Source organism: Candida metapsilosis, assembly GCF_017655625.1.
Source record: "Candida metapsilosis strain BP57 chromosome Unknown scaffold7, whole genome shotgun sequence".
NCBI classification, from domain to species: domain Eukaryota; kingdom Fungi; phylum Ascomycota; class Pichiomycetes; order Serinales; family Debaryomycetaceae; genus Lodderomyces; species Lodderomyces metapsilosis.
The window spans coordinates 691,602-717,737 of NW_027138165.1; the positions used below are offsets into that span (position 1 = coordinate 691,602).

Below are 26,136 nucleotides of genomic sequence, written 5' to 3' on the forward strand. Positions count from 1 at the left end.
AAATTCTTTATTAGTGTGCGTGGGTTGATCGCAATCAGTCGATATTTGTGTCTCGCTCTATATGTATGTGGTGAACTTACTACAAGCTCTAGTGTGTTGTTATTCAGATACGAGATGACAACGTAATGAAAACTGTGGTTTGAAATGAGATGTTAGAAATCTGTGACAATTGGTATTTCGTGATATTTGGTTCTTGTTGAAATCTCTAACCGATGTCTATTTCAAATTACAACTGTGAACGTGGAATACAGTAGATGGGGATAGTAATGAGTATTCTAGATGTAGTGTGATCTTGCAATAGTTATGATTTGTTTTGGTTAGTCTTTCTGGTATTGGTAATTTGGTTCTTGTTGTTGTTGTTGTTGTTGTTGTTGGTTTTTCTTTTTTTAAGTAAATGGGTGGAATTTTTAGTTGTTGGTGTTGTTGTATGTAATCTTTTCAGTCAAAGAAAAAGTCAAAAACATATATTTCTTATATACAGGAATAAGCATAAAAGTATATACACTTTTAGTTTACTACAATTACAACTAAAGTATGATTAAATCTACATTTATCACACTCATATATTGCTTTCTAAATACAATATCTATATGATGTCCCCAATAAAGTTTTGTTTCTATTGCTCTATCTTGTAACTTTTATTCAACTAACTTACATTTCCTTTTCTTTACCGTGATAAGCCGCATCATCTCAGAAATTTCCCTTTTGGGAATTTACACTCTTCTAAATTTTATATTTTTTTTTTCTCTGCTTCTTTCTATCTCATCTCTTTCCTATATTCTTCTTTATATCATTTCTATTTACCCTAACAAAGTCATCATGTCTGGATTTTCTTCATTATTCGGTAAATCTACTGACAAATATGAACTGTCTATAAATGAATTATTTAATAACTCCGCAGATGGACCAATTTCTAAGGATCAACTCATTGAAAAGAAAAGAACAGTGATTAACATACCCAACCCAAAGAAACGTAAACATGCAGAAAAGGATGAAGAGGAAGTAAGCGAGAACGAGGATACAGAGGAAGGAGAAGAAAGTGAAGATGACGATTCCAGTGAAGAAAGTGAAGGGGAAGAAGAAGAAGAAGACGAAGAAGAAGACGAAGAGATACAGGAACATGAAAGACTTCTTAAAAAGACCAAAAAGAGAGATGAGAATGATAATTTGGAAGCTAAGTACTTTGAAAAAGTCATGAGATCGGAAGAAGAAGAGGATTCCCTCAAGGATAATGAACAATCTAAAGAAGAGACCTCCGAGAAAGAAAGTCTGTCTGTGGAAAAAGAATCCAAAAAGACAAAAGCAGCACAAACTATAGATTTCAAAGAGGAAGAATTGGAAAAAGCTGAAAGAACTATTTTCGTGGGAAATGTACCCAGTGATGTTATAACGTCAAAATCAGCAGCCAAGAATTTCAAAAAACTCTTTAAAGAATTCGGCAAAATTGATTCAATTCGTTTCAGATCCATTTCATTTGGTGAAAACTTGCCTAGAAAAGTTTCGTTTGCCAAAAAGAGTTTACACGAGTCGAGGGATTCAGTAAATGCTTATATTGTCTTTGTTGAAAAACTGTCTTCATTAGCTGCGAAAAAATTAAATGCAACAGTATTTGAGAACCATCATCTTCGAGTTGATCATGTTGCACATCCAGCACCAAAAGATAACAAAAGAACTATCTTTGTTGGTAATTTGGACTTTGAAGAAAAAGAAGAGAGCTTGTGGACGTATTTCAATGACAAGTTGGACAATGATGTTGAATCAGTAAGGATTATACGTGACTCAAAAACAAACATGGGTAAAGGATTTGCATTGGTTCAATTTAATGACACATTGACAGTAAATAAAGCATTGATGTTGAATGATAAACCAATGGAGGGGGTATCAAAGGGTAATAAAAAGGCACGTAAATTGAGAATATCTAGGGCCAAGACAAATGCTAAACCATCATTGATGTCACCCAATCATACTGAAAATGTCAAGAAAGCTTATGCATCTAACAAATCTCGTGAACAACAGAATTTAACTGATACTCAAAGGACAAAATTAGGTAGAGCTCAAAGTGTATTGGGTAAAGCTGATAGATCAAGAGTTGGAAAACCAAAGAAGGTCATTATTGAAGGTGAAAGAGCAACCAAAGGGCAGAAAATTGCTGGTATTAAAGGATTAAAGAGTGGGAAAGTGAAGAAACCAAGAATTAGAGATAGATCTACGAAATTCAAGAGCGAGAGAGAAGCTATGAAGAAGGAGATAAAGAAGTAGATTATGTATGAGAATGCACATGGATAGCTCTAAATTTGTAAGTTTGTAAGATAATTGACACCAACTAACTCCAAGATAGCTTAGAAGGTTTTGTGACACGTCAAAATCCCAAAGAGAACCTAACTTAAAAGCGCTTCCTTTTCTCGAAGCTAAGAGGAGCAGGGCTGTGTGCATTGACGCAATGGCAAAAAAAAAAGCCAGTGAGAAAATTGTAAGCAATGGTTATATCCTATGGTTGTTAGTTTTCATTCTTGTGCCTTCTATTCGTGTGGCACAACAACAACAGACACACGGCACAAATAAAAAAAGGTGGGCGGAATACAGAGTTACACAATAAAAATATTCCGCGTTCAATTACCGAACGGAGATACTTCCAAATTGAGAATGAGGGGATGAAGGAGTACCACTTCAAATTGACTCCTTCAACTAGGCTACATGAATCCGCCATATGGTAGTGGAAGTAACAATCTTAGCAGTTTTATTAAACCGTTTGGGTATATGCTGCTTATGTATTGGGCGTGCAAAGTTTGTGCCACAATAAGGCAATTTTCTCCAAAAATTAATTTCTTTTGTGTATGTCGTGTCAAGATAACCACTATACGCATTGAAATTTTATATAAATAGACGCCAGATTATTCCCTAAAATCGAAAAGAAAACCCTATTTTTTTTTTTTTCCCCCTTCTTCTTCTTCTCCTTCAAATATACATTACCTTTTTCGGATACACACATGTCTTATTTGAAGATTCTGGTAGATAAATCACAAAAAATGGCTGGTACTAAAGATAACACTGAACCTCAAATTACAACTGAATCATACGACGAAGAAGTTGAAAAATTTGCTTCTGTCTTCAAAGGTCTTGAACAAATTGATTTAGACGCTGATAAAGGTGAAGTTAATCCTATTTCCAAGACAATTTTAGAATCATGGGATAGTGATTTCCACGCCCTGGCCAAAAATATCTTGTCTCAAAATGCACTTGCTAAAAATACAGTTGACAAGGTTGTTGCTGTTTCCGACTACAAAACAAATTTGAAAGAGAGATATTTGTTTAATGTTGCCGTTGAAACCATTGGATCAACATCTTGCAACAATAACCAGAAATCATCAGGTAGATGTTGGATTTTTGCATCTTCAAATGTTTTTAGAACTCACGTTATTAAAAACTATAATTTGAAAGATGATGAGTTTCAAGTTTCACAAAGTTACTTGTACTTCTACGACAAGTTGGAAAAAGCCAACTTCTTTTTGGAAAACATTGAAGATACCGTTGATGAAAAATTGGACTCAAGATTGATTCAATTTTTGTTGCATGATCCAGTTGGAGATGGTGGTCAGTGGGATATGATTGTCAACTTGGTTAACAAATACGGTTTAGTCCCTCATGAAGTTTTCCCAGATAACAGTCAATCCACTGGTTCCTCAAAATTGAACTACATTGTAACTGAAAAGCTTAGAGAATTTGCTTTGAAAATTAGAGAATTGAAAGCTTCTAAGGCTTCAGACAACACTCTTCGTCAATTCAAATTGAGAGCTATGAAAACCATTTACAAGACTTTATCCTTGACCATTGGATCTCCACCAAAACCAACTGATGAATTTGAATGGGAATTCTTGGACAAAGATGGAAAGTACCACCACTACAAAACAAATGCTTTGGACTTTTATAAAACTCACGTCAAGTACGATGCTAAAGCTCATTTCTCCTTGATTCATGACCCAAGAAATGACTATGACAAATTGTACACTGTTGATAGATTAAACAACATTTACGGTGGTAAACCAATTGAATATGTCAATACTGAAATTGATGAAATCAAAAACGTTGCTATCAAAATGTTGAAGGATAACGAGCCAATCTTCTTTGGTTGTGATGTTGGTAAATTTGGTGATAGAACTACCGGTGTTTTGGACAACACTGGATACGATTACACCACGGCATTTGATTTCGATTTGGAATTGACTAAAGCTAACAGATTAAAGACCGGAAGCTCACTTATGACACACGCTATGGTTATCACTGCTGTTCATATCGACCCAAATACCGACAAACCAGTCAGATGGAAGATTGAAAACTCTTGGGGTGATGAAACTGGTAAGAAAGGTTGGTATATGATGACAGATGAATGGTTCAGTGAATTTGTTTACCAAATCGTCACTACCGAGAAATATGTCAGTAAGAAGACACATGATATCTGGAAGAGCAAGAAGTTCAATACCTTACCATATTACGACCCAATGGGATCTTTAGCTTAGATTTAGTAGAAAGTAATACAATAATTGAGTAGAAAGCTACCAAGTTTTCGTAATTTGACAAGTTTTTTTTTTTTTTTTTTTTTTTTTCAACCTCTCATGTATGTTGACAACTAACAGCTCAATAATATGAGCCATAAATTCAAGAATGATGCCAATTATCTACTAGATGTAGAGGCTCTTACCAAGACACTATATGAAATTAACGAGCAATTTCACGACACAGCGTCACCAAATGATTTGCATGATGTAATTGACAAAATAGACAATACCGTAACCACCATTGATTCCAAACTTGACAGCTTTGTCACATTGAACAAGAAGAAATTGCAACAAGATGTGAGCAACATAGATGTGCTACGAGTGAACAAGCTATCTTCAACAATCAAAAACGCGTCAAATTTGTCTCGAGTACTTGCCAACGCTGATGAATTGGGCCACAGCCTAACTTACAAAGTCAAATCGTTGGATCAAGAAATTGGCAACGTTAATGATACTTTAAACTACGTCGAAAACATTCAGTTATTGAAAACCAATATTAATCAGATCAACTATGCTATCGAGGGTCAGAAATGGGAGTTGGCTGCACAATGCATACACACTATTAATACCAAGATACCGCTGGAACTAATCAATGGAAAATATGCGTCGTCAGTCATTCCTTCAACAAATGTTCCCGAACTTCCTGAGGTTTGTATAAGTAACTGGATTAAACAACTAGTTGTTATTTTCCGAAAGCAATTCAATGACGCAGCATTGAAAAGAGATGTTGAACAATTGACCAAATATTTTCAATTGTTCCCCTTGATTAATGAAGAAGAAGTAGGTTTAAACTGTTATGCGAAATTCATTTGTGAGGTCATCAGCGAATCATCAAAGAACTTGACACAAACAATCAATAGTATCACATCAAGCGACTTAAAACCAGGCATTTTTGACACCGTGGCGATGCAATTGTTTGAAAATGTTTCAATGATGCTTTCGCAGCATGGTCCTTTGATTAAACGGTACTATGTATCTACCTACCCAGATGCATTAATCTACGTTGTCAACAAGTTGCAGCGTGAAGTTGATTTACAAATTGGAGTTGTTGCTGACACGTTTTATGATGCTCGACGATTAGACAAATTGTTTCAAGATATTAAACTTTACGCCTTCCCCATTTTATCAAAAAGGATTGCTGATGTTCACGAACATGCACAAGATCAAGGTCGTGTAAGTGAAGATTTCGAAAGTTTGGACGACCTAGTTCCTATTCGTCATGTAGGGGATTTAATTTTAGAATTGTCATTAATCTTGCATAGTTGGGCATTATATTGCAAATTCATCACCATCAAGTATTTCCATCAACCAGAATCTGTCGAATTGAGTATACCCAATATCATCACCAAATCCAATTTTTCAAAAAAAGTTAATGAAAAACTCTTGCCTGCATTTGAAACCTTGTACAAATTTTATTTCCGTCGATCTTTGGAAAAGTCAATCACCATTGAGGAGTTACCAAGCTTGGAATTGTACTTGAAACCAATGCCACAATCGAAATCGCCTGATCATCCGCCTTGCTCATCGGTGGTTGAAGATTTGACCTTAATTTTAAACAACACATTGAGGAACGTAATTCAATCAGGGTTCCCAACATCTGTCAAAGCTTTTGTTACTGAGAGTTTCAGAGTTGTTCAACAAGACCTAATTAATGGATATTTTATCAAAAACCTCAATGATAATCAACCAAAGTATAATCAGTCGTTATCATTTTTGAGTGACGATGTTGGCTTGTCTAGTCCACGAACTGTCTCGAGGAGTGGGACACCAGAGCCGCACGGAGCTCCAGTTTCCACTGCAGCTTCTACTGTCAATGCGGGCTTTTTCAAGGGCGCATCCAGTGCGTTCGGTAGTGTTGTTAGTGGATCTGGTGCAATTGTTGGTAGCTTACAAACGACATCTTCAAACAGCCCCAAGTTGATAAACTTTGTTATTTATTTGAATTCAGTCGGTATTGCACAGGAGTATTTTACTCGAATTATAAACAATATCAAATCAACAACATCTTCAAATACAGGATTTATCGAAACGAATTTCCCCTTTGGCAAAGATGCTGAAAAAATTAAGACTATATTAAATCAAGACTTTTTGGATCCATTTGTTGCCATTAGTAATAAGATCCTTAACGAGAGTCTAATTAATTTGTACAATCAGTCAATTCGACAACGTTTAATATCCATGGTTAATGACTTGGTTACAGACACTAATGATTCCAACTACATATTATATTCCACATCTCAAGTCAACGATCCATCACTTCTTATTCGTTTCAAATCCAATTGGACGTCATTAACGAAACCATACTTGCAAACATTGCATCAATCAGTTTGGCACAAATTATTACGGTTAATTGTTGTCAATTTAGTAAATTTAATTGAACGGAAGTTGCATCAAGTTTTGAAAAAATTCAAAATTAATGAATTGGGGTCAGTTAAATTGGAAAGAGATATGAGTTTTGTCATTAATGAAGTCTGTGAAGACAATTATCAATTGAGGGAAAAATTTGTCAAATTGACACAATTGGTTTTGCTCGTTGGTATGGATGATGATGAGTATGAGGAAAGTAAGAACCCTATTATTGAACTTGTCAAGAGTGCTGATGATGAGTTGGAAGATGAGGGAGATGAAGAGAAGGAAGATTACTCGGGAATCAGCTGGGTCTTGACTCCTCAAGAAAGAGAACAAATACGTAGTTATAGAGTATAAAAACGTTTTGAGATCCAGTATTTTGTATGTATTAATCTATACAGCTATTGCATTACTATCACCACTTGCACCTTCAATTTGTCCATTTCCATTTCCATTTCCATCACCATTACTCTCACTTTCCACCTCTTGACTCTGAGTTGCCCTTATCGGATCAGGCTTGATTCTCAAATACAAATTATGATAATCAAATCTAGGATGCGTATGTTCACATTCAGGTCCTTTAGGACAAAAACCCGCCATATAATAAGGACATATAGTTCTCCTCACATGACGATTCTTACAATTGGGTCCTTCAGCACAAAACCCAGCATTGTAATTCATACATTCAGGAATCTTCAGTTGTGGATCAATGTGTTGATATAAACATTCACTTCCTTGAGTACAAAACCCATTCTTGGAATAAAATAGACATTCAGGCATCTTGCGTAGATTATACTCGTGCAAGAATTCACAATGATCACCTTTTTTACATAGACCTCGTAACCAGTGCTTACAGACAACTTTATTGAAGTACATCTGCGACACATGCTTGTTGGGACAGTTGGATCCTAATGGACATGATTGTGGATTATGAGGATTGTAAAGTGGACAAATTGGTCTATCTGGATTTAAACCGAAATTATATTCATTTCGTAGGAATGTTTCAAACTTGAATCGGTGATTCTGATGGTTTGGGTGTATTATCGGATTCAGACTAAGCATGGTGGTATGAAACAACTGGGTGTTGATAAAATCAATCTATTAATGTAGTGTGAAAGATATTTTGATTATTAATTTGGCATCACGAATTTTATATTGAACGCGGTTATATGCAGGACAAACTTTACTAGATTTATACCATGCTTTTAAGAAGACTATACATCCCATTTCTCTATAAATTACTTTGCTGTCTTCATCTTCTGTGCACAGCCATAATGTACAATAGAATCATCACTCCATACCGTGAAGTAACCATAACCTAATCTCTCATTACAGATCGAACATTTTTGCTTACTGGAATTGATCTTGTATCCTTCATCTTGTAAATTTAAAACTTTATACTTAAGATTAGTCGAACCCACCTTGTACAATTGAGCACCCATTCTGGATTCATGCACTTTAGTGTCCACCTTTTGTACCAGATTGACAAGATACAGTGACAACTTCTTCAACGGGAACGATGGTGGAAGTAGTTCAAAGACCTTGTGAATTGATAATTTCGATCCTTCTCGAGATAGCAAAGTAGCTATATCATCAACATTTTCTTTGAAGTTGACTAGCAAATCCTCAAGCAACTTGTGAAACAAACTTGTCCCTAATGTGACCCCGTTGGGTTTTTCATATATTGTTGAGCAATAGCTCATTGCAGAATCCAAGTCATTCAATTGATTATACAATACATCGATGGCTTTTTCGTGCTCTTCAAGTCGTTTGTAGACAAAGACAGTCAACCTTAGCATCTTGTTTTCAGTAGTGGGTATATCTTTCAACACGGGCCATGGATCATAAAACTCACTCAGTTGCAAAATTTTAGAAAGTCTTTCGTAGTATTCGTCAACATTCACCTCACTGCTAATCTCCTTCAAATACAAACAGCAAAGCTTTGTTTCAAAAGCGCTAAAGTGTTTACTTCGTTTCAATTTGTCCTTCACGTCACTTTCATACAATAACCACTCTAGGTACCTAATGGCAGTTCCATATGCCTTTCTCTTGATAAAAAACTGGTATATCATTTCAGAGTCATAACTCTCACACTCATACGAGTCATTCATGAATAACTTTTCGCTATTCAGCGAATCGGCATCAATAACCCACTTTGCATACTCCAATATAAGCAGCAAGTGCTCGTTTGTCAATTTCAGCAAGTATTGTACGGTTAGCAAGGGACTTTTTATAATATCATCATAATTGTTATCATCCTCGTTTGAATGGTTAACCTGCTTATCATCGTGAGCTAAATTGTACATCATTTCCAATGCCTCTCTGTGCAACCCACGTCCATAGTAAAAATCAAGCAATTCCTTGATAAAATTAGGCTGTTTGAGATTCCTTTGCTGAATATGATTGTGAACATTACTCATCAAACATTCATGAACAATCTTGGAGTCACATTTGTTATTGGGTAGACGAAGTAAAGGGCCAAGCAACATAGGCTTACAGTGGAAATAACAAAGAAATAGTGAGGTGTCAATAATTATGGATACTTGTTCCAATTGATTTTCCACTGCAGGATATATGTCAATCGGTTCAAGCTCAACATCTCTCCATTGTATGCTTCTCTTGCCATGAAATTGTAGTAAAATCCGTCTTTGTTCGGTTAAGTAAATAATCAAATTGTTGACGGCTTTAGCAAATCGACGTGTATTTTGCTGCTTAAGTGATCGTTTAACCGGCTTGATAGACTTCTTAGCAGTAGCATCAGTTTCATATTCGGATTCAGTTATAGGGTTCAATTCCAAGTCTTCGATTGTCACATTCTTTACAGGATTAGTGATTGGCACTCGGGTATCTCTTCCATCTTCATTTCCTCCAAGTTGAGTTTCAGCATTTAAAAAAGCGGGAAACAATGCGAGAACATCACGGAAAGGAAGCAACCACTCGCATCCAATATCAACCAAAGACTCGTGGAATTTCGAATAGGCATCAAACAAGTAGATCGCCTTTAGTTTGTACAATTCTCGAAGCTTCAATTCCTTTGATTTGAGACTGTTGAAAAATTCACCACTTTCTGCTGGCAATAAGGACACTAATTGAATTGCCTTTTCCAACCCCATAAGCTTTAAATCGTTATCCTGCTGTCTAGAGGGTCCCAGAACTCTGCCACTGACACCTAAGAATTGAGTCAACTGTTGCTGATACGCAACCACATTGAAGTGAAATATATTTGATCCAGATGCCAAAATCAAAGTTGAGCCATTAAAGTCAGACACTATCAGACTTGACATAATATGATGCAGGAATTTTTGAATAACAGATCCTTTCAAATCTATCACCTCCAACCTTTTTGAGTAGATAGCCACCAAATACATTGGACTGATAGATAATACACCTAATGGGATCGTTGACAACTTTATAGGAGATGTGGAAATCTCATTGGTTTTCTTGTCAAGTTGAACAACTGTAGTATCCTTAATTAGAATTACAAGGTTACCATCTGTAGGCAAAGTCCAAACCAGTGGGTCTGACGCCGACAACCCAAAATAGGTAAATGAAGTTGCATGTGTAAATATATCCGGGTGACCATCTCCTGATAACAGGCGTAGTTCGAAATTGTCAACGGATAGTAGAAAATAGTCACTTTCAGTTCCCAATAAGAGCTCTCCTCCATTGTAGGTATTTATCGTTCGTATTCTATCCTTCAATGACATCTCTTTAACCTTGTTGAACTGCAAAACGTTACGCGATTTATTTTTAATTGATAATATTAGCAACTTCTTTCTATAACCAATGATTAAAATGCGACTACCATCATGCTCAACATAGAAAGGGTTTGCAAACTTGGTCTCATCAAAAGAATAAATTAGATTCGTGTGACTTCCAACGAGTTCGTAAATCTTTAATCCAGATATGCTAGTAATCAACACAATTGTTTTTTGGGTATTGGGTTGTGGGTTCACGATGGGAAGTATCTGAATACTTGAAATTGCCGAACCATCTATTGTGAGGTTCTTGAATGTCGCCGACAACGTATATCCGTGATCATCAGCAAATAGATTCCTAGTATCTGCATACGACTTGAACGACCGAACTGATCGCGTCGCCAGGGATTGAACGGTGGATGCCGTACTGTTGAGTGTGGGATACTCCTGACCTTTGTCAGCATCTGGTTGACCCAGAGCGGTGAAGACAAGCAAGTCCCCATTGCTGCAACCAACGTATATTCGATCTTCCAATTGAAGTACTGAAGTTGTCTTGCTTGTGCTTTGACGGAAATGAGATATTCGTAGTCTAGTAGATGGTTCAAGGATGTCTATATTCATTTCATACTAGGGGTAGCACTCTATAAGATCTAAAGTGATTGCAAATGTGAGATTTGAGAGAGAGAGAGAGAGAGAGAGAGAGAGAAATGTTTTTTGTCGTCATATGTTACTATAAGTGGTAGCGTTGGATTTACATTATAAAGTTGATTACACTCGAGCAGTACTTGAAAGCTTCGTCCATTTTCTCACTCATCTCTTGGCTCTTTTGGGAGTACTCAGCAATTGCAGCGCGTAATTCAGATGACTCATCATTTTGGTGAACAACATCTCCATGAACTTTCAAGTACAATGAAAAAATAGTTTCAATGAGTTCAAAATTTGAGTTACTCTTCAAGCCCACAATCAAAGCTGTGATGAAGTTAGTCATCTCTTCATAAGGTGGCTGCGCATTCAAAGACCTAATTTCGAGATCCAATGTTGCCGGGGGGAGCCCAACAAGATAACTCAAGAATGCATCATAGTCTTTTGCTTCCGCTGAGGATCTCAATGTCTTTGTGAACTCACTTTCAAACGCGTGCCCATTCTCTTCCTTCAATGACAACAACCGACTATTCTCTTCCGTGGATTCGTGTGCGTCTTTGTGTTTCACACCTTCAGCAACTGATGCTCTGTCACCCACGGCTTCACCACTTAAACTCAAAAAGAAAGGGGCCTTCTCTGGTTTCTTAACTGCTGCTTTGGGTTTGTTGTTTTGCTTAATGGTATCCAAGTGGAGCAATGTAGAGAACTTAGTTCTTGGACCCTGAGACAAAGTTATTAAACTGTCATCAATTTGATTTTTAGTTTCATACTTTCCTAAAGCGTACTCATCTTGGTCCTGCTCCTCGTCCAAAGCACCATCCAACACTGTAGATCCACCATCACCAGCAGCATTTGGTAACAAAATGGTTGAAAATTCATCCTCTTCAATGTGTCTTGTTGAAACAGGCTTAAATTGAGCACGATTGGTCCACAATGAAATCCCATTACCTGAAACATGTGTAGTTGCAATCAAGTCACCGATGGGTGAGAATTTAACAGAAGTAGCAACAACTGGCAAAATAACACCATCGATGCATCCACCAGTTGGCAAATCCCAAGTTCTCAATGTAGAATCCAAACCGACAGACACGATCCATCTTCCATCTGGGGAGAAATCCAAGCCAGATATACGATTCGAATGCCCAATGAGTACTCTGACAACTTTTTGTGTGCTAACATCAATGACAACAATCGAAAGATCATCCAAAGTACATGCTATCAAGTCAGATTGTTTGTGATAAACCATGGTGGTGATTGGTGCGTCCAATTGTAGTTTTCCCAAATATTTCGATTTACCAAAATCATAAAACCCAACAACTCCGTCTAGGCCAGTACTGACCATTTTTCTATTCATCCCATCAATTGCAAGGCCAGTGACGGCTTGCTTATGCAACATGTATTTTTTCCTCAACAAGCCTGATTGCAAGTTGTAAACGCCGATACCTCCCAATGAAGAACCAACAAGCCCAAAGTTTCCACATTGAGAAATACAGACAGATTTACAGAGACCTTGGTCAACAGTATTCAAAACATTTCTTCCAACCCTTTTCGTTGACGAGTCCCACGTCCTGGCAAATGGTTCATCCTTGTGTGCAGTTATAATATTCTCCCAATCGCCAGTTCTTGCTTCTGACGAAGAGACAGCGATAATTTCAGGAAACTTTTCCTTCAAAGAGCCGACAACCCCTGCTTGTCTCTTTCCATCTTTTGATTTGTGCAACCTTTGAGAAAACTCTTGCGCTTGTGCATCTTTTCTCAACGAAAAGCTCCAAAATGATCGATCTCTGGAGGCACTCAATAAGAAATGAGTCTTGTCCTCTTCGGGAAATGCTATAGCCACCGGTGGAGCAGAATGTCCACCTCGGGATCTTAAATGACGTGGAGGTGTAATGATGGATGAGTTTGTAGTAGTTAGACTAGGGTCAAAAACAAACTCCTTCAAATGATTGTCGCCACCATTGGTCAATACAATTGGCTGCCCATTCAAAAACTGTGCCTTTGCTACACCACCAAACGACTCCTTATGAGCATTTCTGAGTATATGTACACGGCTGTTCTTTTCCAAGTCATGAAAGTACAAGTCTCCATTGTTCAAAGAAGCCACCAAGTGCAGTTGACCGTCTGTTCTGAAGGAAATTGAAGTCACTTTAGAAGATGATTCTGATCCCGAAGTGACAATCTTATCACCTAAAATAGTACCTTTTCTCATATTAAAGATGAAAACGTTACCAGTTGTTGTACCCACTGCAGCAATATCAAGTGCAGGTGCACATTCAATGCATGAAAGAACCTCATCACCAAATTGGTGTTGTGGCAATCTGAATAAGACTTTTCCCAGACGAACATTGACTATCAAAACGGAGGTACTTGTGGCGACTGCAATTTTGTTCAAGTAGGTGGGCGGATGCACGATTCCAACAATAGTTCCATCAACACTGGTATTCACAGCTTTAATCACTGAATACAACTCAGTTGGGTATTTAGATCCTTGAGACTTTTTGAATACAAACAAATCACCCTCAGTACTTCCAGCAACAAGGTACTCACCAAAATAGCATAAATGAGTAAGAACCCCAGTGGTTTCGCAAGTCAAGGTTTCCTCCAATCTTCCACGTCTGAAAATTCCAATTTCGTTGCCATAAGCAGCAAAAACATAGTGATGATGAGTAGCAAAGCAAGTAATCTTGGATTTAGTTTGTTTCTGAGACACAAATAACAAATGAAGTGTTGCTAAGTCGTATATTTGAAATGTTCTTCCGGTAGATGTAACTGCATAAAATGTTGATCCTAAAGTACCAATAGCGAATGGTGTTGAATCTGTCACGTTTCCCAAAACCCTAAACGGACTGAATATCCTTGAAGGTTTTGGAGCCTTCTGAGGCCCTGTGCCTTCTACTCTTCTCCTTTTGTCGAGCAATTCAACCATGGTTCGGATGATGTAATAAGGTGTAGGGAAAGTGAATTTTTCAATGCGATGAGGTTTTGTATTGCAAAAAAAAAAAAATTATATGAAGAGCTAGAACTAGGCTTCTATCCAACATACTAAGATCCCAATGACCGTTCAAGAAAAAAGACCTGTTGAAGACGACTCATCCGTGTCAGAGTCAAAAAAGCAAAACACACAGCCATATGTGAAAGGTATTGCTGCCATAAAGCCCGAATTCATAGTATCCAAGCCATCGCAAGCTGCAAGTACCGTTGAGTACGACGACGACGAAGCGGAAGGAGGAGATAGGACATCCGAGAATGCAGAAGATGGACAACTGAATAAGAAAGGTAAGAAGAAAAGAGGCCAAAATCATGGTCGTGATTTAAAGCAAAAGAAAGACACAATAAGACTATGCCCTTCCGTCATATACCCTGATGAGTCAAAACCATGTTTCTTAGGTGAAGACAAATGCAGATTTTCTCATGATATGGAGGCGTATCTCGCATCAAAGCCAGAAGATATTGATGGAATCTGTCCGGTCTTTGAAGCCTTGGGATATTGTCCTTCTGGTATGAAGTGTAGATGGTTAAATTCACACTATGACAAGGAAACTAATAAATTGATTAAAGATTTAGCAAAAATGGATCTTGGAGCCAAGACAAACTGTGAAGTTAATGTTATTGACAAGGAAGCTAAATTTGCTTTACAAAAGAAGAAATACGAATTTAAAATAGCCAATCAGGTGATCAATTTCTTAGACTCAAAGATTCAAAATGATGTACAAGAAGAGCGTAAAGATAACGAAGCTACCTATGTCGAGCAGCCATTCAAGATTTCCGAAAAGAAGAAAATAAGCTTACACAGGGCAAAAATTGTATCACCCTTAACGACAGTTGGTAATTTGCCATACCGTCGTCTCATGAAAACTTTGGGTGCAGATGTAACTTACTCAGAAATGGCATTATCTATTCCATTGGTACAGGGACACAACCCCGAGTGGGCATTACCAAAAGCGCATGTAAGTGAATATCCCGGATTTGGTGTTCAAATAGCCAGTTCGAAACTATGGTCAGCTGCCAAAGCCAGTGAAGCCATATACGAAAACACCAGCCATGTCAGTGAATTGAATTTAAATTGTGGTTGTCCTATTGATTTATTATACAGACAGGGTCAAGGATCAGCCTTATTGGACCAACCACCTAGATTACTTAGACTTGTTAAAGCAATGAATGCATCATCGGGTGATATTCCTGTGACTATTAAAATCAGGACGGGTGTCAAGGAGAATAAGAACACAGCAAAGCAGCTAGTTAGTCGGGTTTTATCGGAAACACAAGTTGCTGCCATTACCCTTCATGGTAGGTCGAGGCAGCAAAGGTATTCGAAGGAAGCTGATTGGGAATATATCCTGGAAGTGGGTAAGGTTGTCAAAGAGTGGAACACAAAAAGGGAAGAGGACAAGGATTCATCCGACTTGGCACCAACCTGGTTTGTCGGTAATGGTGATGTCTACTCACACGAAGACTGGTACGACCACGTCAACACAGAAGGTATCGACTCAGTTATGGTTGCCAGGGGTGCTTTAATCAAACCTTGGATCTTTGAAGAAGTTGAAGCCCAACAGTATTTAGATAAATCCTCATCTGAAAGATTGGACATGATGGGTAAATTTGCCAAGTTTGCCATCGAACATTGGGGATCTGATGAATATGGTGTCAATATAGCAAGAAGATATATGTGTGAATTTATAAGTTTCACACACAGATATATCCCCGTGGGGATTATGGAAAGGTTACCACCAAAATTGAACGAAAGACCACCTACATGGGTTGGAAGAGATGAAATGGAAACCTTTTTAGCTTCAACTGATTACAAAGACTGGATTAAACTTACGGAAATGTTTTTGGGTAAAGCTAGTGATGATTTTCAATTTGTACCTAAACATAAAAGTAATGCCTATGAAACAAGGGACTGATTTTAATTTAGCAAATACTATAAATACCAAACAGTGAGAAAGTAAACTACTTTTTACTTTCTCTCTTTTAATTGAGATTCACCATCGTAGTCTTTACTCAATGTGTTAGCTTGACTTTTCAAAGTTTCCAAAGTTTTCTCCTTTTCAGCCAATTCAGCCTTCAATTTAGTCAATTCTGCACTATCTCCAGCAGTGCTAGAATCAGCCTCAGCATTGTTACCTTGCAAAGCATCAACTTTATCCTTTGTAGCAATCAACTCAACAACCAAATTATAAGTTCTAGTTAAAATCAAAGTCAAAAACAAAGTGAATCCACAAAGATACATATTTCTTTGAGCATAGAATCTTCTAGCTTGAATCTCTGATCTATCATTCATTATGGAAGTACCTGGGTGAGCTTGAGTGGCTGATGTCAATTCTGAAGTGACTGCATAAACACGATTTACCGAATCAACAAAAAGGACAAACACAAACCCCAACACACACTTCAATGCAATTTGGAATTGCTCGTTTCTAAACGGCGCTGACACTGTTGTCAAGACTGTTCTTCTAACTTGCCTTGGGTATGGCAATGAAAGAACGGCGAAAAAGGCCATTTCAATGACAAGTAAGCCAAAAACTAAGTTGTAATATAATGCCATATTTTTTTTGAATTGATTGATCTAGTAGTTTTAGTGATTAGTCAATTGACTTTAAAGAAGCAATTTGTATAGATCACAAGATAGTTGGTAAAAATTTTCTTGTAATGTTTTGGAAAAGGTGAAATTTTATATAAATGAGTGAGATCTTCTCTCTCTCCTTTCACTATGACGTCTTGGTGTAATTTGCGGCTTTTTCCACTTTAGGAAACGCATCTTGTTCCTATGGTTGCTGTTGCTATTTTTGTGACATTTATTTCACATTTAATCCGAGGAACAAATATGTCACTACAGACGCTACTACGCCTCTCTTACAGAAGGGTTCTATGATTTCATGTCTATTCGTACAGACTCTATAAAATCTAATGCTGGAGTCGCATCATTTACATATGCATAGATACTTTCAAAGTAAATGTGATCAAAAACGGTAACGTAAACCATAAAATGAGATATTGGGTAATTAAGCAGATTGCAAGACAATCCATCTGTAAATGTTCATCACTAGTTGGATCTGTGTAGAATGCAGTAAAGTATACCAAGGAGGTAGCATTGGGGAGTCCAAACTCCAACACACTAACAAAACGAACTAGCTTATCATCACCATACCAGCCGCCATTGTTGAACCCCGTAGTTACACCAACTCCAAAAATAGGAAGAATCACTAATCGGGTAAATGTTATTAATAATGCAGTTTTCCAGAATCCTGGTGGCATCTTCTTCACTTGCAAACGAGCAAGAGTTGCTCCTAATAAAAGTAAACCCAATGGAACCGATGCATTTCCAACATAGCTCACCAAATCTATAACAAATGATAAGGGTGGTTGTTCATCTGGTGCATTTGGTATATGTTTGCTAAATGTACTCGTGACAAATAATGCCTTCAAAGGTGGTGACATGCAAATAGCAATAGACGAAAGTAACGCTATTGAGGTAGGCGCCCGCAAATTTTGCAACATCTTCTTGGTAAATGATTTGAATTTGGACTCTTTTGGCTCAGCAAGGTCAGCTTCTGGCTCATCTTCTTGTTCTTGTCTTGAATGTGATTTTTGCAACTCATGATTCTTCAATGTGTCAAACTCTGAATATTCATTAATCACATCCTCGACATTCTGCGACTGATGTCTTCTCAAATCATTTGATCTAGGAGGAACCAAATCTAAAGGACCACTAGTAGTGGCTGAGCTATCCGACCCTCTTCGCCTACTTGAAATCCTTCGACTTAATGACATAGACCCCGACATTGACTGGTCCTCTAGTCTCCTAGTTTGCGCTCGTAAGAATTCATGATGTTGACGCTCTTCGTCCAATGTGTGTTGTTGCCTATGACGTCTTTCCTCACTCAGCTCGCTGGCAATAGAATCCGAGTACGAATCAATAGCTTCTTCATCAGCCGTCTCATCGCGTGAGTGTGCAGCTGCTCTAATTTCATCTCTTCCATCATTGCTTGTTGTTCGAGTTGACTTCTCCTCTGTATCATGCCCCTCATGACTCAGTTTATCATTAATTGCACCACTTGAACTTCTTTCTAAATCATCATCTCCTTTTAATTCATCTCTAAAGTCCCATTGTATCAATCGATATAAACCAAACGAAAATTGAAGCAAGGTCATACCCATAAGAAAAATACAAACATATGCAACACCTTTATTTCCCTCAGAAGCAGTGAATATAGCTCCTCCTTTGGCAAATGTTTGTAGGTAAGCAATGGGTAAATCACTAATATTTGGGAAAATGCCCACCGATATTAGTCCTCCTAGCCATCGTTTGGGAGATTTTGTAATTAAATGTATGCCATAAGCCAGAAATCCACCTACAGTGAATAACAAGCATGAAGTGAATATAATTATACCAACGTTTTTAATGTCAGATGATTTCAAGTAGCTGACCATATTGTTGAAGATCAAACACGGCATAATTGCAGTAACGATGGTATCGGATATATCACGACATGTAGTCACAGTTAAAATATTTCGTTTTGCAAGTAAGAATCCAATTGCAATGATAAAGTAAATTTTGAAAATTGGCTTTACTGCCGAATATATGACTAGCCCCAACAGTAGACTCCCTGAATCCGACATGATGTGTACGATTTGTTTATGAGTTGATTATATGAAACAGATAGTACTTGAATAGATCATATGTTGTTATACGAAATGAGATGCGTGCAGATGGAACTTTTTAGGTTAGCAGTGCAGTGAAAAGGTTGGAAGAATGTGTCGTTTTCTTTTGATTAGCTATTCCTTTCTTTGATGAGTCAAAGTAGAAAAAGGAGGATTAAAACTGAAAGAATTAGTATTTATTATTAATTTTATATATTTTGTTTTAAAGAGAAAAAGATGCGTTTTTTTAATTTTTTAATTTTTTCTTTATATACGTTTGGTGGTACTGTACTGTATATAGTTCTTTAAAGTATAAAAAGAAACTAAAACTCACTTCACATCACTCAATCGGAAAAAAAACAGCCGTTTACACATGTGGGGGATTCAACAAAAGTTAAATACAGGTTAAAGATTATTTCTCATTCCCGTAAGCTCAAAAGTGCAAGTTCTCAACTATAATACACGAATTGACAATGAATTAATCATGAAAGGAAGATAAAATTTTCCCAAACGGAACAAACTGCGACTGCGTCCGTCTTGTTTGTGGGGGATACTTTTTAAGATTACCCACCGTGCAGAAAGTATGAGAATACTCCGAAAATCTATCCATCATCTATACTTCTTACAAAGCAATAAACAGTAACATCCTTATGATGAACTTCGTGAGCAGAGTTGTAGAAAGGGGCTTGTATGAGCCTACATTGGAACTCATAAAATAATTTTGCAGCTATTAAGGCCTCACACAAAGAACAATACATAGGGCCATAACTGAAGAGGAAAAATCTCTTGAAGGGCCGCTTACAAGTCGCCCCCATTCACCTAAGCTAACAATCTACGCTCAATTTAAACGCAAATGGAATTAACTAAATTACCTATTCAATGGAAGAAGATATCCACAATGAAACCGAACTAAAAACCGTAAAATAAAACAAAAATAATCGCACAGTGGATTAACCTTTTCAATCTGCTTATCATATCTCATCAAGAAACACCAGCAATTTCATTCTTTATGGAAGGTCGAGGTACTGCAACACGTGTTAACTCCGCTCCACTGTAATTCTTAAACGTGACAACATCATCAATCTTGCAAATTTGAACATCTTCAAAATAAGGCAAAAACTCTTCAAATCCCTCATCATCTATATCACTGCCATGACCCAAGTCTGCAGCAACTCTTTTATCTCCACGGTCTGAGAAAACCGACTCACTATCGATATCATCATCTTCCATTTCAAACGAACTTGTTGATTCAGCAAATGATTCTGGTGAAGAAGGAACCAGGCCCTTCTTTTCATGAGTGTACAGCTTGTCATCCTTGTCTCTTGTTGTAAATGTGGTGTGTGTTCCCTTAGCAGTGGCAACAGCCTTCATTAACCTTTGTGATGGTAACTTCCACCTATCAAATATTCTTGCTGGTGATCTTCTGGGAACTGTTGGATCTACTTTGGATGGTGGTTGTGGTGGTGGTGGTGGCGGTAGTGATACTCGCGTATTTGATGATGATAATGAATTCAATACTGGAATTGGCTTTTGGAGTGGTGCGCAACACTCACTCGAGGAGGTTGATTTACCAGAACCAATAGCCATATTGGCTTCAAATCCAAACGATGCTGTGTATAATAAGTAGTCTTCAAATTCTAACTCTGACATTAATTTTTTGATTCAACTACTTTCCATGGGGGTAAAAGAAAGTAGTGATCAAAAAAGTTGAAATTTATTTGTTGCAGATCAGTGTGGTGATTTGGTGATATTTTTAAAGTTTCTGACTTTTTTTAGCCTAATGCTACTTGGTCCGTTTCTTTTTTTTTGCAATTAAAAAACTTTGCTTCCCCTGTTGGTTAATGCAGCTTTGGAGAAGAGGGGACGTGTGAGTGTGTGTGTGTGTGAATGTTCCTTAGTGTATAAGCGCTGATCTATTACTCACGGAGGGCTTTGGCAGATGTGTTTGGAGGGTTTTACTTAATACGGTATAAGAAGTTTGTTGAAGATATGTTCTCTTATTTATTAAGTTTACCAAAAGGGGGGCTAAATCTTGTTGATATTCCTATTATAGAAACTAGCGCTTACTATGTATAAGGAGAATATATATGCACAAAAGTAGAAAAGTCGTCTGTTCGTTAACTATAATTGGGAATAGTATTTTGTATGTAACCTGTCATGCGTTTTTATTATATTTTGGTTGTTCAAAGGCTTTTCTTGTATTATTTTATATGTACATTTGTAGCTTTAGGTTGGCTGGTTGAAAGTCACACAAATAGAACCTAAAATTTAAAGTACACAAAACTAAGAGATACTTTAAAATTAAATTTATATAAATGTTACAAGAAGGCAACTTAAGGTTGCTACTAAGAGGCGGTGGATATATAACAGAACTGACAAATACTCATCTTCTTGTACTATTGCAACAGATTGAACTTATAATATGAAAATGAAATTATATGTTTTCTTATTTATAGAAAGGGGTAAAATAAAACACATTTTTTTCTGGTTACTTTCCTAATTAGGAAATGTAATTATCTATTGTATGCATAACATCTTAAAACACATTGGTAGATCTCCCTTTATCTGTTTAAGCCAATCTATCCTTCTGAGAAGAAGTGACTACGTCATAGCCTGATCGTGTATCTAAAGCACCTTCACATGACAGACTTTGCGACAAACTTACTTTGGAGCGAAAGGGTATAGAGGTTAATGAAGCGAATCTACAGAATGATCCAACGGGCTGAGTTATTGCTTTTAAATTGTAGAGGCTTTGTGCATAAAGCCATAAGTAGAAAGTTATGCACTGTTGATCACTTCCAAACTCTTCGTCACGGATGGAAACCACAGCCTTGGTGAAAGTCTTAGAGCTGGCTCCTCAAAAGCATGCATTTGAAACTCTGCTTTCACTCTACACTTCATCGTGTTCTTATTACAATTACAAACTACAAAACTCTTGATACATGTCTAATTCTTTGGCTTCTTAGTTGGTGGTCTATCATCAGCCTCTCCTTCTTCATCATCACCACTGGATTCTGCAGCATCACTATCAAATTCCTCAGCAACATCAGAATCAGAACCAGATTGGAAATCATCATCAGCCTCCTCATCGTCGTCAGCACTACCCATATCCACATCATTATCTTCAGCATCCATATCTGCTTCTTGTTCCAATGCCTTTGCCAATCTTTGCTTAGCAATCTTTTCTTCATTCTTGACTCTAATTCCCTTTCCAACACAAAATTTCTCAATGTTTTCTTGTTCTTCTCTATCAATACTACCAAAAACGTGTTTGATATTGGATCCAATAATGTTGACTTCCAAATCAAATGTTCTTGATGCAGAAACTCCTCCACCTGCTCTCGATAACCCTATATTGCTGATCTCACTGTATGGAATGTAAAGGGTTGGTTTTGTCACAAACAAAAAGCATCTTTCCAATGGATACAAATATCCTTCCGACGCTTTAACTGAACATGAAATACCCGGTTGTAAAAACCTCGATTGGAAAGAGCCTGGAATCACTAGCTTCTTCTCTGTTAATCCACGAAGACAGTGAGCCATGACAATATGGGTTGGCGCATCATAGGTCTTTTTTAATCTATTCTTGTATTTCTCTTCAAATTCCTCGTCACTCAAGTTCAATTCTAATTCAGTCTCTTCATCTTTTACAAATTGCAAGACTAAGAAAGGATACCTAGTTTGCCCTTGTCTCAATGGAGGATCAATCTGCAAAATGATCAAGTGATGTACTTCATCTGGTTTTGGTAACGAAAAGATACGTTCAATTTGGTCATACTGGATTTTGTAATCATAGGTTTTACCCCTTAATCTTAAAGAATTGGAGTACATGTCAATATCATAACGACCTCTTGGAGTAAGAAACAATGCATCACCAAATGAAACAATGGCTTCACCGGCAATTTGTCCGATATCTGCTTTATCTCTCAACTGCTCATAGAAGACTTGTGCTGCATTTTGTTCTGTTTCCAAATTTTTTGCAACAACTTCTTCCTCTTCACCATCTTCATTCTTTACAGTAGTGGTCTCTCCTTCAAAAGTAGTTCCTGGTACATAAAATCTCATTTCAACCACTTCATCTCCCATCTTCTTATTACCCTTGTCGAGATTGAGCTCAATAGCAACTTCATTTTTACCAGTTAAATTAGAATTTGCAATTGCATCATATGGAATCTCAAAAGATGGCTTATTATTAACATTGAATACCAACTCATTTCTAGCTAAATCTGTAGTTCCCCAATTCCAACCTCTCAACGAATGTTCCTTGTGTTCCAAATTGACGTGAAAATTTCGAGTCAATTCTTGTTTCAATTGTGCAAAATCATCAGGATGGAATCCATCCAACAGGACAACTCCTTTGTTCTTGGTCTGTATCCTCAACTCATACCCCTTTGAGCCTCGTGACCATGTCGTTACTAAAATCTCTTCACGAGGTAACAAAAATGTTTGTTGTTCTGGTGGTGATGCTGATCCATTTGTGGCACTAGCACTTGCTTTCCAACCCAATCCGGAATCAGCTATACGCATACGACCAGACCCTCTGGATTGGTTGAAGAATATCCTTTCAAAGTCTGTATTAACCATTGCGTGTGTGTTGACTCCTGAGATGTACTGAGAAAGATTGCCGTTCAGTTTTTCATCTCTTTGAAAAAAACGCGTCTACAAATGCACGACTTTTTTCTGACAGTGGGTGTGGTTAACACTGGAATGGCTAAGACACACTATCTTTTGAAAGTAGGTGTGCATGTGATAACCAAAGGCGTAAGTATCCAGAATGAACCTCAAAGAATCTTTAAGTCCTAGTTGATGATAAAAATAAAAATCGAAATGTTTCCGAGTAGAGTTTTCGGCCATTTTGATGCAAAAAGTTTAACGTAAGGAAGGTTTGTCCATTCATACAACAAAATGCCTACATGCATAAAACGCTTCGAACCAACCATTCTGCAATTAGGCTCAATATAGAGGTAAAATGGTGATAGCAGGTCTTTTACAACTGATTACACTTTGTACCGCTACCGGCCGTCTGCCGTTAGTAATATGACACAAAAAGATTAGTTATGATTCATAAAAAAAAAAAAGAAACAAAAAATTTTGAATTTGAAAAATATAGACAAAGGTCTCACGTTTCTTCTTCTTCATTAAGTATACCTTATACAATGGCAAAGAAAGCAGGTGTTTTAGGAGCTACTGGCTCTGTTGGTCAGAGATTTATACTATTATTATCAAAGCATCCAGAATTTGAAATTCATGCGTTAGGAGCCTCATCAAGATCTGCGGGAAAGTCTTACAAGGATGCCGTCAGTTGGAAACAAACTGACATTTTACCAGAATCAGCACAAAACGTAGTTGTACAAACTTGTGAGCCAGAAGACAAATTCAAGGAATGTGATATTGTGTTTTCGGGATTGGATTCAGATGTCGCTGGAGAAGTCGAAAAGAAGTTTGTTGAAGCAGGATTAGCTGTCGTTTCCAATGCCAAAAACTATAGAAGAGAAAAGGATGTTCCTTTAGTTGTTCCAATTGTAAACCCAGAACACTTGGATATCATTGAAAACAAAGTTAAAAAATCCAAGGCCGAAGGAAAAAAGACTGGTTATCTCATTTGTATTTCCAATTGTTCCACTGCAGGTTTGGTTGCACCATTAAAACCATTGGTGGAAAAATTTGGTCCTATTGATGCATTGACTGCCACCACATTACAAGCCATTTCTGGTGCTGGTTTCTCCCCTGGTGTATCTGGAATGGATATCTTGGACAATATTGTCCCATATATTAGCGGAGAAGAGGACAAATTGGAATGGGAAACAAAGAAAATTCTCGGATTACTTAATAAAGAGGGAACTGAAGTTGTGAATATTCCTGAAGAGGATATGAAGGTTAGTGCTCAATGTAACCGTGTGCCTGTTATTGATGGACATACTGAATGTATATCGCTTAGGTTTGCTAAGAGACCTCCACCATCAGTTGAGGATGTTAAGAATGTATTGAGAGAGTACGTATGCGATGCTGCGAAATTGGGTTGTCACTCGGCACCAAAGCAAACTATACACGTTTTGGAACAAGAAGATAGACCTCAACCAAGATTGGATAGGGAGAGAGATAACGGATATGGTGTATCTGTGGGAACAATTAGAGAAGACTCATTATTGGACTTCAAGATGGTTGTGTTGTCACATAATACAGTCATTGGAGCTGCTGGTTCTGGTATTTTAATTGCAGAAATCTTGAACGCCAAGGGCTTAATTTAGGAGATAAATAACGTATATAGAGATTAAAGTTTGTGAGTTTTTTGTCTCTTTTTTTTTGTGGTCGCAGCTCGCATCGCAAATCCCACGGAATTTCTCTGCATCTGCCGTCCTCACCATGTCACACAGCTCAGTTTTCAATTCACAATTGGTAAAACTTACAGACGACAATTTGGATGAACATATTTTTGAATTGTATTCTGAAAATGCACCACCAAACAATTTAGGATTTGTCAATAAGAACTCAGATAATGTAACCATCTCAATTCCTGAAAGTAACATTGATCTCAATGTAAGACAATCAATATCACAATTGTCATCTAAACAAACTACAAGCACCACAGGATATATATGTTGGAGTACATCAGTTCATGTAGCAGATTGGCTACTATCACCTATATGCCCTTTCAAGTTATCCAAATCACAAGTACTTTTGGAATTGGGATCAGGTGTGGGTGGTATATGTGCATCAACCTTGCTGAAACTAGTCTACCATTATATTGCAACTGATCAGAAACATATTCTAAAGCTTTTAAAGGAAAACATTGCTGCCAACGTGCCCAGCTACAAAAGTTCAACTTTACCGAACTCTTCCCTGAAACTGAACATCAACATAGATGTAATTGAGTTTGACTGGGAAGACGTTGAAAGTGGCAGCTACAATCTATCGATTGTTGAAAAGCGACCGGTGGATGTACTACTTGCTTGTGATACAATATACAATGAGTTTTTGGTTGGACCATTTATAAATACACTTCAAACCCTACTACATAAAAATGCTTACGCTTTAGTTGCTATTCAATTGCGAGATGCAATAACAATTGAACGATTTGTCACGGAATTGGTACATGCAGATGGGCTAAGCACCTATGTGGTACCATCAAACTTGTTGAGTGATGGACTCAAAGCAGGCTATCAGATTTACTACGTTGTGAAAGATATATAGACAGTAAAAAATGAATCTAAGAATCACCTAGCTTCGGTAGTATAATTGAGCTCAGGTCATTC

At 37.3% G+C, this 26,136-nt stretch overlaps 10 protein-coding genes across 10 annotated transcripts; 6 read left to right on the forward strand and 4 right to left on the reverse strand. All coding sequences in view use genetic code 12, as the record gives it.

The window, feature by feature from the left end:
- Window positions 1-819: 819 nt before the first annotated feature.
- I9W82_004861 (uncharacterized protein) lies at window positions 820-2,259 on the forward strand (the record flags this gene model as incomplete). The annotated part of the gene is made up of 1 exon (XM_067693977.1): window positions 820-2,259. The coding sequence occupies one exon, from the start codon at window positions 820-822 to the stop codon at window positions 2,257-2,259; it is 1,440 nt and encodes a 479-aa protein (XP_067546344.1).
- Window positions 2,260-2,987: 728 nt separating this feature from the next.
- On the forward strand, window positions 2,988-4,514 carry LAP3 (bleomycin hydrolase; the record flags this gene model as incomplete). Its single annotated transcript, XM_067693978.1, has 1 exon — window positions 2,988-4,514. One exon carries the CDS (start codon window positions 2,988-2,990, stop codon window positions 4,512-4,514), a length of 1,527 nt encoding a protein of 508 aa, XP_067546345.1.
- Window positions 4,515-4,640: 126 nt separating this feature from the next.
- On the forward strand, window positions 4,641-7,259 carry COG4 (Golgi transport complex subunit; the record flags this gene model as incomplete). Its single annotated transcript, XM_067693979.1, has 1 exon — window positions 4,641-7,259. One exon carries the CDS (start codon window positions 4,641-4,643, stop codon window positions 7,257-7,259), a length of 2,619 nt encoding a protein of 872 aa, XP_067546346.1.
- A 36-nt stretch (window positions 7,260-7,295) lies between these two features.
- Window positions 7,296-14,168, reverse strand: UTP21 (rRNA-processing protein; the record flags this gene model as incomplete). Its single annotated transcript, XM_067693980.1, has 3 exons — window positions 7,296-7,910; window positions 8,204-11,211; window positions 11,375-14,168. 3 exons carry the CDS (start codon window positions 14,166-14,168, stop codon window positions 7,296-7,298), a joined length of 6,417 nt encoding a protein of 2,138 aa, XP_067546347.1.
- A 127-nt stretch (window positions 14,169-14,295) lies between these two features.
- Window positions 14,296-16,146, forward strand: I9W82_004865 (tRNA dihydrouridine synthase; the record flags this gene model as incomplete). Its single annotated transcript, XM_067693981.1, has 1 exon — window positions 14,296-16,146. One exon carries the CDS (start codon window positions 14,296-14,298, stop codon window positions 16,144-16,146), a length of 1,851 nt encoding a protein of 616 aa, XP_067546348.1.
- A 53-nt stretch (window positions 16,147-16,199) lies between these two features.
- On the reverse strand, window positions 16,200-18,862 carry ECM3 (putative ATPase; the record flags this gene model as incomplete). Its single annotated transcript, XM_067693982.1, has 2 exons — window positions 16,200-16,704; window positions 17,223-18,862. 2 exons carry the CDS (start codon window positions 18,860-18,862, stop codon window positions 16,200-16,202), a joined length of 2,145 nt encoding a protein of 714 aa, XP_067546349.1.
- Window positions 18,863-19,864: 1,002 nt separating this feature from the next.
- I9W82_004867 (uncharacterized protein) lies at window positions 19,865-20,533 on the reverse strand (the record flags this gene model as incomplete). Its single annotated transcript, XM_067693983.1, has 1 exon — window positions 19,865-20,533. The coding sequence occupies one exon, from the start codon at window positions 20,531-20,533 to the stop codon at window positions 19,865-19,867; it is 669 nt and encodes a 222-aa protein (XP_067546350.1).
- A 1,296-nt stretch (window positions 20,534-21,829) lies between these two features.
- Window positions 21,830-23,467, reverse strand: POB3 (FACT complex subunit; the record flags this gene model as incomplete). The annotated part of the gene is made up of 1 exon (XM_067693984.1): window positions 21,830-23,467. One exon carries the CDS (start codon window positions 23,465-23,467, stop codon window positions 21,830-21,832), a length of 1,638 nt encoding a protein of 545 aa, XP_067546351.1.
- Window positions 23,468-24,039: 572 nt separating this feature from the next.
- Window positions 24,040-25,131, forward strand: HOM2 (aspartate-semialdehyde dehydrogenase; the record flags this gene model as incomplete). Its single annotated transcript, XM_067693985.1, has 1 exon — window positions 24,040-25,131. One exon carries the CDS (start codon window positions 24,040-24,042, stop codon window positions 25,129-25,131), a length of 1,092 nt encoding a protein of 363 aa, XP_067546352.1.
- Window positions 25,132-25,246: 115 nt separating this feature from the next.
- On the forward strand, window positions 25,247-26,074 carry I9W82_004870 (S-adenosylmethionine-dependent methyltransferase; the record flags this gene model as incomplete). Its single annotated transcript, XM_067693987.1, has 1 exon — window positions 25,247-26,074. One exon carries the CDS (start codon window positions 25,247-25,249, stop codon window positions 26,072-26,074), a length of 828 nt encoding a protein of 275 aa, XP_067546353.1.
- Between the last annotated feature and the right edge of the window lie 62 nt (window positions 26,075-26,136).